Source organism: Abrus precatorius, unplaced genomic scaffold, assembly GCF_003935025.1.
Source record: "Abrus precatorius isolate BTA unplaced genomic scaffold, Abrus_2018 Scaffold4, whole genome shotgun sequence".
Classification (NCBI taxonomy): Eukaryota; Viridiplantae; Streptophyta; class Magnoliopsida; order Fabales; family Fabaceae; genus Abrus; species Abrus precatorius.
This window is the reverse complement of record NW_020874384.1, coordinates 15,924,559-15,936,448: the sequence shown is the minus strand read 5'-3', so window position 1 is coordinate 15,936,448 and position 11,890 is coordinate 15,924,559. Positions and strand designations below refer to the sequence as shown.

At 32.3% G+C, this 11,890-nt stretch overlaps 1 protein-coding gene and 1 pseudogene across 1 annotated transcript; both read left to right on the top strand.

Moving 5' to 3' along the window:
* Positions 1 to 19: 19 nt before the first annotated feature.
* LOC113866194 lies at positions 20 to 3,738 on the top strand (annotated as a pseudogene).
* A 2,800-nt stretch (positions 3,739 to 6,538) lies between these two features.
* LOC113864860 (signal peptide peptidase-like) lies at positions 6,539 to 11,765 on the top strand. Its single transcript, XM_027499040.1, has 12 exons — positions 6,539 to 6,682; positions 6,791 to 6,906; positions 7,217 to 7,332; positions 7,427 to 7,578; positions 7,691 to 7,776; positions 8,461 to 8,588; positions 9,146 to 9,196; positions 9,424 to 9,510; positions 9,663 to 9,732; positions 10,704 to 10,840; positions 11,029 to 11,106; positions 11,327 to 11,765. The coding sequence occupies exons 2-12, from the start codon at positions 6,867 to 6,869 to the stop codon at positions 11,405 to 11,407; spliced, it is 1,026 nt and encodes a 341-aa protein (XP_027354841.1). The 5' UTR covers positions 6,539 to 6,682; positions 6,791 to 6,866; the 3' UTR covers positions 11,408 to 11,765.
* Positions 11,766 to 11,890: the final 125 nt, after the last annotated feature.

Genomic DNA, 11,890 nt, shown 5'->3' with positions numbered 1-11,890 from the left:
AGAGATAAGAAGAAAAAAAATGAGACGAGTGATTCAATGATAATTGATAAAAGATAAAGTAAAAAATTTAATATAAGTAGTTTTGTGATAATTTAAATAATAGCATTATTTTTATGATTATGATCCCTTCTCTTCTAATAAATTGGTTACTAAATTGAATTTCTTTATAAATTTCTTCTGGTGACATTGTCATGATTCGTGAACTATTGTGCATTTTATGTTTCATTAGATTTGTTGGATAATTATTGAGCTGCTTGCACACTACATTATCTCATCATCAGGGTCTCATGTTATTCAAGTGCAATCAAATCCAACACATCTCACTGAGGGAGGTGGAGTTTCTGGCTCTGTTAATTCAGGGTCCGTGAAAGCAATTGCAAACCGTGCTCCAAGTGTTGCCTTTGGTTCTGTGAATGGTATTTTCACATATGACGACTTAATAGTAGCTACTAATTGTTTTTCTGAGTCCAACCTTCTTGGAGAAGGTGGCTTTGGGTATGTGTACAAAGGAGTTCTCCCGTGTGGAAAGGAAATTGCTGTTAAGCAGTTAAAAACAGGAAGCCAACAAGGAGAGCGAGAATTTCAAGCTGAGGTTGAAACCATTAGTAGGGTGCATCATAAACACCTTGTTGAATTGATTGGATACTGCGTTACCAGGGCAGAAAGATTGCTAGTTTATGAGTATGTACCAAATAACACATTGGAATTCCACTTACATGGTAAGCCTATGTAATTTATGGTAACCTTAACCGAAAGCTTTTCTGCTTAGGTGATGACACTTGCCAGTAGTGCTTTCTTTTATGTTTCTTAATTACCCTTGCTTTATAATTTTACCTAGAATGGAGAATTGTTTCTTCCACTGCTAGATGATAAGGAAAGTGTTTTTTGGTTCCATTTGACTGTTGCACTTCATGATACTGAAGATGATATAAAATGTGTTGCAGGGGAGGGGAACGCTGTCATAGAATGGGCAACGAGAATTAAAATTGCCTTGGGATCTGCAAAAGGGCTGGCATATCTACACGAAGATTGTGAGAGTTTTCACTTTCAAATTAGAAAAAGATTCACAATTTTGCAGTTAAAATTATAGCATCCCTAAATCTTTGATTTCTTGATTTTTCTAAGCCTGTATTTTATCTACTAAAATATTGTTGCTGCATATTTCTTTGCAATGTCACAAGTTAAAAAAAGTCCCATTTTTCACATGGATTCCACAATTCACATGCATACATCTCATATAGACGTACTATTTTTATGTGTTTTAGAATGATAATCTGATTCTTATTATGATCATCATGCCTACAGGTAATCCAGCAATCATTCACCGCGATATTAAAGCATCTAATATTCTTCTTGATTTTAAGTTTGAAGCAAAGGCAAGTCTTTGTCTTTGTCACTTCAATATTATACAACATTGTCATTTTAATACAGTTTTATGCTTAATTGTTTACAACTTTTTTTCTATCACATCACTCACCTTATCCTGTACTTCCATCTCTTTTATTCTCTCTTTTTGTTATAAGATACGTTGTGAGAGAGTGCTTCCAGAATAGCATTACTCTACAGAAAATAATAATAATAATAACATTATTATTATCCTAAATATTTAATAGTAACCTCTAATTCATATTGCTAATACTAAAAAAGAAATTGAGTCTTCTGCATTTGCCTTTTTTAATTACTTTCTGATTTTGTTCCCAATGCATCGTAGCGCACACGAAGTGTCCTCTGTTAATAACTGATGGGCTGAGACATACGTTTATCAACCACTTTGGATATAGATTGATGATGAGCTTATGTTTTTATTAGGTTTCTGACTTTGGCCTGGCAAAAATCTTCCCTAAGACAGATAGTTGCATTACTCACCTCACCACCCGTGTGGTGGGAACCTTTGGGTAAGGCCAGCGGTTACTTCTCAACTTACTGCACGTATAATAACTGCACTATTTGACTTCGTTTTCATCGTTTTCTTGAATATAGTAACCTACCCCTAGTGCTGGGAATTCCTTAAAATCCCATCGAGTGAACATTGGATTTTTTTTTTTTCCCTACCATTACGAAGCACAAAGTAAACTTTGGTCACTTTATATCTTTTCGTTAATATTTGCTTTTATCCGTCTATGTATATAGCATCTCGCCGTTTAAAATCAGGCTTGCAGAGTATATGTTGTCTTAAAACTGCATGTTGCATGTGTACGGGTGCGTTACACTCTCCTGCTATGTAACAGATAGAAACGATTAAAAAAGTACACACAGCATGTTCTAACCTAAGTGTTGCTAAAGTTTGTCCATTGCGCATGTCTGGATCAGCTTTTGCCAGCTTTATAATTGCAAAACCGATAATTTTATCGCAGGTATCTGGCACCAGAGTATGCATCAAGTGGTAAATTAACAGAGAAATCAGATGTATATTCCTATGGCATCATGCTTTTGGAACTTATAACCGGTCGTCCCCCAATCACTGTAACAGGATCAAGGAATGAGAGCCTGGTTGACTGGGTAAGTTGACTGAGTCTTCATGTTGGAAAATATAATTTTGTTTTTCACAACTTCGTTGCTCATGTTTGTGGATGATTATTAGGATAATAATAGACTTCAAAAAACTCAAACTCGTGGTACTTGGACGGGCTAAGTATTCGTTTTCTTCACGAAAGGTCGGGCAATGGCGCTGACAAATGCCTCAAATGCTTTGTTCTTAGATTATAGGAAATATAGTTCATATAGATTAAAATAACATGATATTACCAACGTAGGAGGCAAGCCACGTACAGGTGAGCGATAAATCGGATGGAAAACCAAAAAAAAAACTTGATATCCAAGGAGCAATAATGAAATTGAGGGACCATTTTTTCCTGTTGCACATATGGTCTCCTTTGCTGCTGACCCTCATAATTAAAATGACCTTGCAATATTCTTGTGTATTGGCATTACAGGCTAGGCCATTGCTTGCTCAAGCACTGCAAGATGGTGACTTCGACAACCTAGTTGATCCAAGGTTGCAGAAAAATTACGAAGTTGATGAGATGGCTAGAATGATTAATTGTGCAGCTGCTTGTGTATGCCATTCAGCCAGGCTTCGACCTCGTATGAGCCAAGTAATAATATCTATTCATTGTTTTTCATTTCCATCGGCTTCTTATAATGGAAGAAAGATAAAAGAATGAAGCTAATTAGAACTTTCTACTGTAAATCCGTTTCTCGATCACGAGGGTAAGTCTGACAGAATAATCTACCAAGGCAATTTTCTTCATACAATACGAAGATAATTGTATCCTGGTCAAATCCCTGGGAGTTACTTTATTGATTGATGTCCAAAATCAAATAGCTAATATCTTTGAAAATTAAATGAATATAAAATATTTCAATTCAGACATCAATTAGTTGCTAGAAAAATATGATATTTTTACAAAAAGAATAAATACATGAGCCTAGCCTCTGACCCCAAAGTTCACAATTTGTAACAGGTAGTTGGCACCTTAGAAGGAGTGGTTTCTCTATCCGATCTTGTTCGAAATATTACACCAGGGCATACCACATTATATAGTTGGTCAGATAGTTCAGATTATGATGCCAGCCTATACCAGCAGGATATAAGAAATTTCAATTTGGCACTGTCATCTCAGAATTACAGCTCCTGCGGGTATAGTGAATACTGAAAATACTAGTGCTTATGGTCTTCAGCCATCAGGTTCAAATTGCGAGGTTCAACATTCAAGGATAGCGGAATGTGATGTGTAACCCAGAAATCAGAATTTAGAACTATGCTAATTAGCTCTGCTCAAGATGTAAAGCTCCTATTGTCCAGGCTAAATGTTCAAATTCTTAATCAGTTTTTAATTTTTTTAAAACAACTATATATTAAAAGCTTTCTTATGTTGCTGAATTAGAGATTTCAAAGTGAATTAGAGTTTATCTTGGCAGAATGCTGTGGATCAACACTTCCAGCCGTGGGTCCAAAAACACGCTTGGCAAGGCACTAATATACATAATTTGAAGTTATTTTTCTGATTAACCCCGGTAAGAGAGCAGCACCAAAAGATTATACTAAGTTGGATAACTCCTAAAGGCTGGGGCCCTTATACCATACCTCTATAGTGGGGCATTCAGTTGCTACAGCCTACGACTAAAGCACATAAAAAGTATGGGGCCTTTTTCTGTGGGTGATCGAGGCCTTTCTGTTGATCACTTCGAGAGTACCCACACCCAATGCCCAAAAGGGAAGTTATAGGCCCAGAGCAGACGAGAAGTCCATACACAAACACACAAATAATAGAATTTGACATTATCATTAATTAGTAATGGAAATTATTTCAAATATTTTAAAATTAATAGAAACATTACAAGAATAAATCATTTTTTAAGTCATCTATAAAAACTAAAAATATATGCAAAATTGAGATAAGCTTTGTCATTGTTTACTTTTTTATATTAAGTTAAAAGATTGTGTCTTGTGTCAAATTTACAACAAACTATTATTTAATGTTTTATATAACTAAATTATATATTAATTTTAATTGTAATTAATTCATAAATATTATAATGTATAAAAGATAATAAAAAATTTAAATATAATTGACTGAATTTAATTCCTACAGTTTATTTAATGACTATGGAATGTTATAAACAAATATATATATATATATATATATATATATATATATATTACATTTGATTTGTATTTAAGAAAAAATTAATAGAATTAATTATATATATAAATTTTATGTCGACTATAAAAAGTATTATAAAAATATCAATTACCTTATTTTTTTATTTAAATAATTTTGTTAATTAATTTGATATATTGGTTAATAAAAATGCACATTCAAATTTAAAATAAAAATATTAGCATTCACACTTACAAAATTATTATTCTGTATATTATTAAATCATATTTTAATATGTATTTTATTAATTGTTTTGTACATTGAGATTGGTTTGACTTACATATTTGTTTCTGTTTTTTACTAGTTGAAAAATAAATAAAATGCATGTACAGAATGTAGCTTTATTTTTATTATATTTGATAATTACAATAATGTATATGTAGTCACAAGAATTTGTCACTGTAAAAAATACAAAATATGACAACCTTATTATTTATAGGTGACTAATCTTCTATTAATTTAATAAATATTTAAAAAACATTAAATTAAATTTGTACATCATAAATTAATTGAGTCAAATTTAGAATTCAAACATTACTAAAAATATTCAAACAAATGAATATAATATAAATAAATAAATAAAATTTTATTATATTAATTCTTTATTTTATATATCCCTAAATAAGTCTTATTTTTTCTAATATAAAATTTTTTTACATAATTTTTAAAAAATTGTTAAGATTTATTTCAATTATTTATTTTGTTTTTGTGTTTTGTAATTATGTCAACTCTCCAAAATAATATAAACAAGTAAGTATAAATACTTTTAGAATTGTTATTTTTTATATTTTTCTATTAATTATATTAAAATTTATTTATTTATTTTTATCAAGTAAATATAAATATATATTATTTTTAAGTAATATTGAAAAAATTATTTAACATATTTAATTTATTTTTAAAATTTATTGGTGATTTTAATAAACCATCAAATAATATAAAATATGTTTATAATTTTTAAATTAATGAATAATTTAATATTTAATTTAAATTATTTTATTTCCAAAATAATAAAAACTATATTATAATTTTTTAAAAATAAATTTTTAATATTTTTAACTTTTTTAAATAAAAAATTTAATAAAAATTAAGGTATTATAAAAAATACATAAATTTTGTTATAATTTTAAAATAATAAATACTTGATGTTTAATACAAAATTTATTTTCAACTTTTTAATATGCGTAATGGAGACATGTTAGAAAAACTATAAATTAAAATATACTCTTACAATGTTTGAACTTTATGTTTATTTTTCTATAACAATGAATTACCTGTCTAATTTTTTTCATTTCAAATTTAATTTTTTTAACAATTATATAATTTTTATTATTTTAAAATTTTATATTTTATTTAAAATTTAAAATTGTATCTTATTTAAAATTAAAAAAATACATTTTATTTCAAAATAAAAAATTAATTCGAGTTGAAATTTAATGAATATAATTGTAATAAATGTTGATGGAAAGAATAAAGGTATCTACGTAGTTGGGAAAAAAAAATCTTCTTTCGGTAAATAAAAAAAAGTGTATAAATATTTTGCAGCTTCATTTTCCAGCCAAAGTGACTCCACTGTAGCGATGTGATTTTGACAAAAATAAAAATTGTGAAATCCTATGTGGCAATTTGTTGTCTTGTGATTGGGTGAGGGAGCTCAAGTTACGTGGGTAGGCTAAGGGGAGGCAAGTTGCCTTTTAGTTATATAAATGTAGTTTTATTTTACGTAATATGTAATGTATCTTACATCACCCACCGTAACCGCGAACCATTTGATTCTTGCCACTGGCTATTCACATCTTGCCACGTTGCCAAACACCGCTCTCCCATTGGCAGTAGTAACCTCTAAACACCTCATTAATCTTTCTTTCTCTTCTCTCTCTCTCTTCGGGTAAATCTTAAAACCCTATCACTTTCAAATCTTTTGTTTGCCCCAAATCTATTTCTCTTTCTTTCTCCGATCTGCTTGCTACGGTTGCGTTGTGGCCTACCGGTTCTGCAATTTTCTTTTGCCATTTGAGGTTTTTTTTTTTTCCACCAATAACATCAACGTTCAACCTTTTTTTTTTTTTTAATTGATCGATGACTCGTTTTTTATTAATGTTGTTCTTGCTGTTTCTTGATCGCAGTGGAGGCCATTCCCGCACCGCTTTAGTTCAGTAAATCCATCGTTTTTGACACACAATAGAAAACAGGTGAAGGAGAATGAAGAACACGGAGCGAATTGCCAATTTGGCTTTAGCAGGTTCGCTTCCCTAGTTTAGTCCCCCCCCCCCCCCCCAATTATGAGTAAACTTCGCGCATTCTAGGACAATGCAGTTGGTATTCGTAAGTGTAGTAATTTGCCAAATTGTGTGTGCTCAAACAGAAAATGGGTACAGTGCAATGTTTTTGAAAATTGGTTATGAAATCTTGAATGTTATGCACTTTCCATGGTCTCTAATTATGCTGGTTGCACCTTGTTTGATAATGTCAGTGAATGAGTAAGAGCGAGAGTGGGTCCATTTGTGTTCCTCAATTACTCAATATTAAGGGCATTTTATTTGTCATGGCAGGTTTAACCTTAGCACCTCTTGTTGTGAAAGTAGATCCGAATTTAAATGTAATTTTGACTGCTTGCATCACTGTGTTTGTGGGCTGTTACCGTTCTGTCAAACCAACCCCGCCAACTGTAAGTGGTAACTCTGCTTATTCTCTTCTTTATATTGTATTTTTCATGGCTCGGTATCTGATTCCTTTGAATTGTATTGCATTTGATTTTGCAGGAGACGATGTCCAATGAACACGCCATGCGTTTTCCCTTTGTCGGGAGTGCTATGTTATTATCACTTTTCTTACTCTTCAAGTTTCTATCCAAGGACTTGGTGAACACTGTATTGACAGGCTACTTCTTTGTACTTGGGATTGTTGCACTTTCGTATGTTTTCTTCTTTGCGTCCAATGTGCTTATTATGTGGTCAATAGAATCCTTCTTTTTGTTATTGACATATTTGCTCTTTATCACACGATTTTTCTTCTACTGTCTCCAGGGCAACATTATTACCATCTATTAAACGTTTTCTGCCTAAGCATTGGAATGAGAACCTCATAGTCTGGCGTTTTCCATATTTTCGTTGTATGTGACACCCTGCCTCCCTATTTTTCTTACTGCTTCTGACAATAATATTTCTTTTTTTGCTATTTATGCAGTGAAATTTCTAAATGTTTTGAGTTCTTTATTTTTTGACAATGCATACACTGTGTTTTGACTATATGTAAGTCTTGATCCTCCATTGGGTGATATTAATATCGAAGAGTTGGTCATGGTGTTCTTGTATCTACTTTTTAATGATACTTGCACAGCATCAATACCTTGTAGGTTCTACTTGCATTTGAATGAATTTCAAACCACTACTTTGTGGAGAAGTGATAAGTAATAATAATGATAAATGCATTGATGCCTCATGGATCCTACATGGCTTGTCATATTAATTGGAAGGGGAGACATTCCTCTGGTTATCTTAAATAATGGTTGACTAATTGGTGGTTCTAGCTATGCTAACTAATTTCATGGTTTGAATTCACTTTTAAGTTCAACGGGCAAGTTTGATCACTAGTGCCTTTGGGTAGTTGTTATGATTTACTTTCTTTTGTTGTTGATTTTTTAATCTTATTCATTATCATGATATGATTATCCTCGTGTTAAAGTGATTGTATTGTTTGGTTACACTTTGCTCTTCGTACTTGATCTAGTTGACAATAACTTGCTTCTTTCATTCAGGATGATATGTTTTATTTTTATTACACCTTTCTTACACAGCTTTGGAGATTGAGTTTACAAGGTCACAGATTGTTGCCGCAATCCCTGGAACTTTTTTTTGTGCCTGGTATGCTTTGCGGAAGCATTGGCTGGCAAATAATATATTGGGTCTTGCTTTCTGTATTCAGGTTTGATTGCTTTTCCTGTATACACGTGTGTGATTGAATTGATAGGTACATAACCAATTAGATAACTACCTATTAACAAGAAAAAATTGATTGTGTACGTTAACAAGCAATTATCCCTGATATTTATGCCAGTTATAAATTGTTTGTAAGTGACAATAGAAAATTAGCAAACAAAGAGTTGTATCTTAACAGCCCATTATATTTATGTAACTATAGTATCTAATTCACAGTATTATGTTTAATAGTGATAACTTGGTTCCAATTTTTATAGCATAGCTTCTGATCTACTTTCCTAATTCTAATTATGCCAATAAGAAAACATGTATTTACCTGTCTATCAATCATATAATGAACCATTTAATTATATTTTTGTTACACAACTTCCACTAACATTTTGGTATCCACTTTGATAGTTTGAAGCAGCAGCTTTTATTTTTTCCCTTAGAAAATGGGCTCAAAAAATGAATTCAATCATATAGTCATTATGCAATGAATGTTTGTATAATCATTATACTTAGTCAACACTAATTGACACCATCTGTCTTTAAAATTTACAGGGAATTGAAATGCTTTCCCTTGGATCTTTCAAGACTGGTGCTATTCTCTTGGTAGGTTTTTATTTTTGCTTTTATTGCAATTAATGGTGCTCAAAGCTTCTTTTTTAAGAGAACATATAATTGTGAATTTAAAACATCCTGTTCTCGAGATATACAATCCTTTGGCTGCAGATAAACAAGTCCTAGATTCCAAGAGACAAAGCTTTTGCTTTTTCATTATATTGTTCCTTTTTTCCTTTTCAATATAGTGTTTGATTCATTTACTTGATGTTTTGCAGGCTGGTCTATTTGTATATGACATTTTCTGGGTTTTCTTCACTCCTGTGATGGTTAGCGTTGCAAAATCTTTTGATGCACCAATAAAGGTTGAAATTCCTGCTCAATGAAATGGAAATTTCTTTCTGTCCATCTTTGCATGAATTTTGATAGTTATGGTTTATAGCGTGTGTTGCAACAATTATCAGATTAAAAGTGTAATAAATTTCTTCCTGACATTGTCGTTCTTGTTATTTTGCAGCTTTTGTTCCCCACATCAGATTCTGCTAGGCCATTTTCAATGCTTGGACTTGGTGATATTGTTATCCCTGGTAAGAACGCCCTTCATTTTTGTATTGATGTATTTCTGTTGTGAAATAGCCCTGTAATAAGTACAAAACCTATGTTGGTAAGTTTTGGAGAAAATGGAACGGAAAAGGGACCGAATAATTTTGACTCATTGAAAGAGTTTGTATTTCACCTTGATGTCATGCCATGAGTTCAAATTTGTGTGTTGTAAAATCACCATGAATTTGCCAGATCTCGTGTGAAAAGCCTGTAGGGAAGCTAGAAATAGGTAAAAGGTCAGGAGTGTATAGTTTCATGGGGAAAGCCTCCCCCTCAAATTTTCTTTCTCTTCATAATTTTTAAAACTCCTAAATAAGGTGACTTATTCCCTTTCTACTTATGTGGCCCCATTACTTAATCTAGATAACGGACTCTTAAAGCTAAATTTAAAAAGTTAAAATCCTTGTGATACATTCCCATTTCCTCATGATACTGAGTTTTACAGGTCTTCTAGTTTTAGTCAAGAGGCATTGTTCTGATCCATATTTTTCCTGTTATGAATTTCTGGTTTTTGTAGTTAACTTTGTGGAGTTTCTTTGACCAATAATTGTAACATGGTAGTGGAGAGTAGAAACTATTATAAGAAGGGCTTTGGAAATATATTTTGCATTTGTAGGCCTAAATACTAATTTTATGTGGTCAGCCAGGCAAAAATATGTGCAACTTCATGCTTTTGCTGACAAGTTTATTCTGGCTATTAGTTTACAGCTTCAAATTAGAGTGGCAAATAATTATTCTCCCTAGCTTTATGAGGATCTTTGATGATTTTAATGTGTCATAATTCGGACGTCAATCTGTTTCCTGAAAAGCTAATTTTCTTTCGAAGTTTGAAATGTTTATGCATGCAGCTGTCAATTGATGTATGAGATCTGTTTGCATTTGTGGAAGAAAAGGCTTATCTATAATTATTTGGTCGTTACTTCTATTTACTTTGGCTACATTTTTTCTACTACAGGCATTTTTGTGGCATTGGCTTTGCGATTTGATGTGTCTAGAGGGAAACAGCCTCAGTATTTCAAGAGCGCATTTGTAGGATACACTGTTGGCCTGGTCCTTACAATTATTGTGATGAACTGGTTTCAGGCTGCACAGGTGACTGATCTCTGGTTTCATCGTATTTTATGTTTCTTTTCTTCTTTTATAGGTTTAAGGGGGATGGTGTGGGGGTTGAAGCCATTAATGTCAAATTCACTACTAATTCATTGCTGGCTGAGCCTGTTGAACTGTCATGGATTTTTTGTATTAACGTTTTCCCCTGCTTATTTTATCCCTGTTGCCAGCCTGCTCTTCTGTATATTGTACCCTCTGTAATTGGATTTTTGGCTGCTCATTGCATTTGGAATGGTGATGTCAAACAGGTTTGTTTCGTTGCTGAATTTTGTTCATTCTGTTCTCGTATCAATATTAGTCGTCCTTTTTGTGTTGTCTAGTTTGCTTTCAATCATACGTTTGTGGTGTTTTGTATTATATGCATAATGAAGAGTATAACTGTGTAAGTTTGATTTATCATCAGTGTAAGACTGTTTGCATGTTAAGACTTGGAAGATTCTAACAACTTTTAACTTTCTATCAACGCAGTTGTTGGAGTTCGATGAATCAAAGACTGCCATCAATTCATCTCAAGGGGCGGATGCCAAACCTACCAAAAAAGTTGAATAAGTTGAAGCATGCGCTAGACCAATATTTCTGAGTCACAAAGGAAATACTGTTATTTTCTGGGAACACCGTTACTTTTAAAGCTAACTTATTCAGCAGCACACCTTTGTAACAGATTGTGATTTAAAAAAATATATATTAGTCTTATTTTTCAGGTTGATTTTTCACATTTTGACTGCCTAGTCTGGGTTTCCATAGCAAACTTTCCAAAGGTTTTATTATTTCTGGCTCTCTCTCTCGCGCGTGATCATAAATTTTGTTTTCAGTGTAGTATAACTGATACTTGAACAATGTTGATATTGCGGAGATGATGGATTCTTTTTGTTTCGTTTTTTGTGCTTGTATAACCGGTTATGCCTCATCCATAGTTCCTTTTGGAAGACACTGCTCAGCTGATTGTGAGCCTAATGCCCTCCGGTAAAGACCAGAACTAATTTTTGTCGTTGTTGAAGTTGCTGCATCCAATACCTTAACAATCAGCCTAAA

What these genes read in the sequence shown, in the direction of transcription:
- LOC113864860 (XM_027499040.1), top strand. Translation starts at nt 6,867, where the DNA reads ATGAAGAACACGGAGCGAATTGCCAATTTGGCTTTAGCAG. An exon ending in AGACTGGTGCTATTCTCTTG is followed by an intron (nt 9,197 to 9,423) that starts GTAGGTTTTTAT and finishes GATGTTTTGCAG; the next exon opens with GCTGGTCTATTTGTATATGA. An exon ending in TGGTGATATTGTTATCCCTG is followed by an intron (nt 9,733 to 10,703) that starts GTAAGAACGCCC and finishes TTTCTACTACAG; the next exon opens with GCATTTTTGTGGCATTGGCT.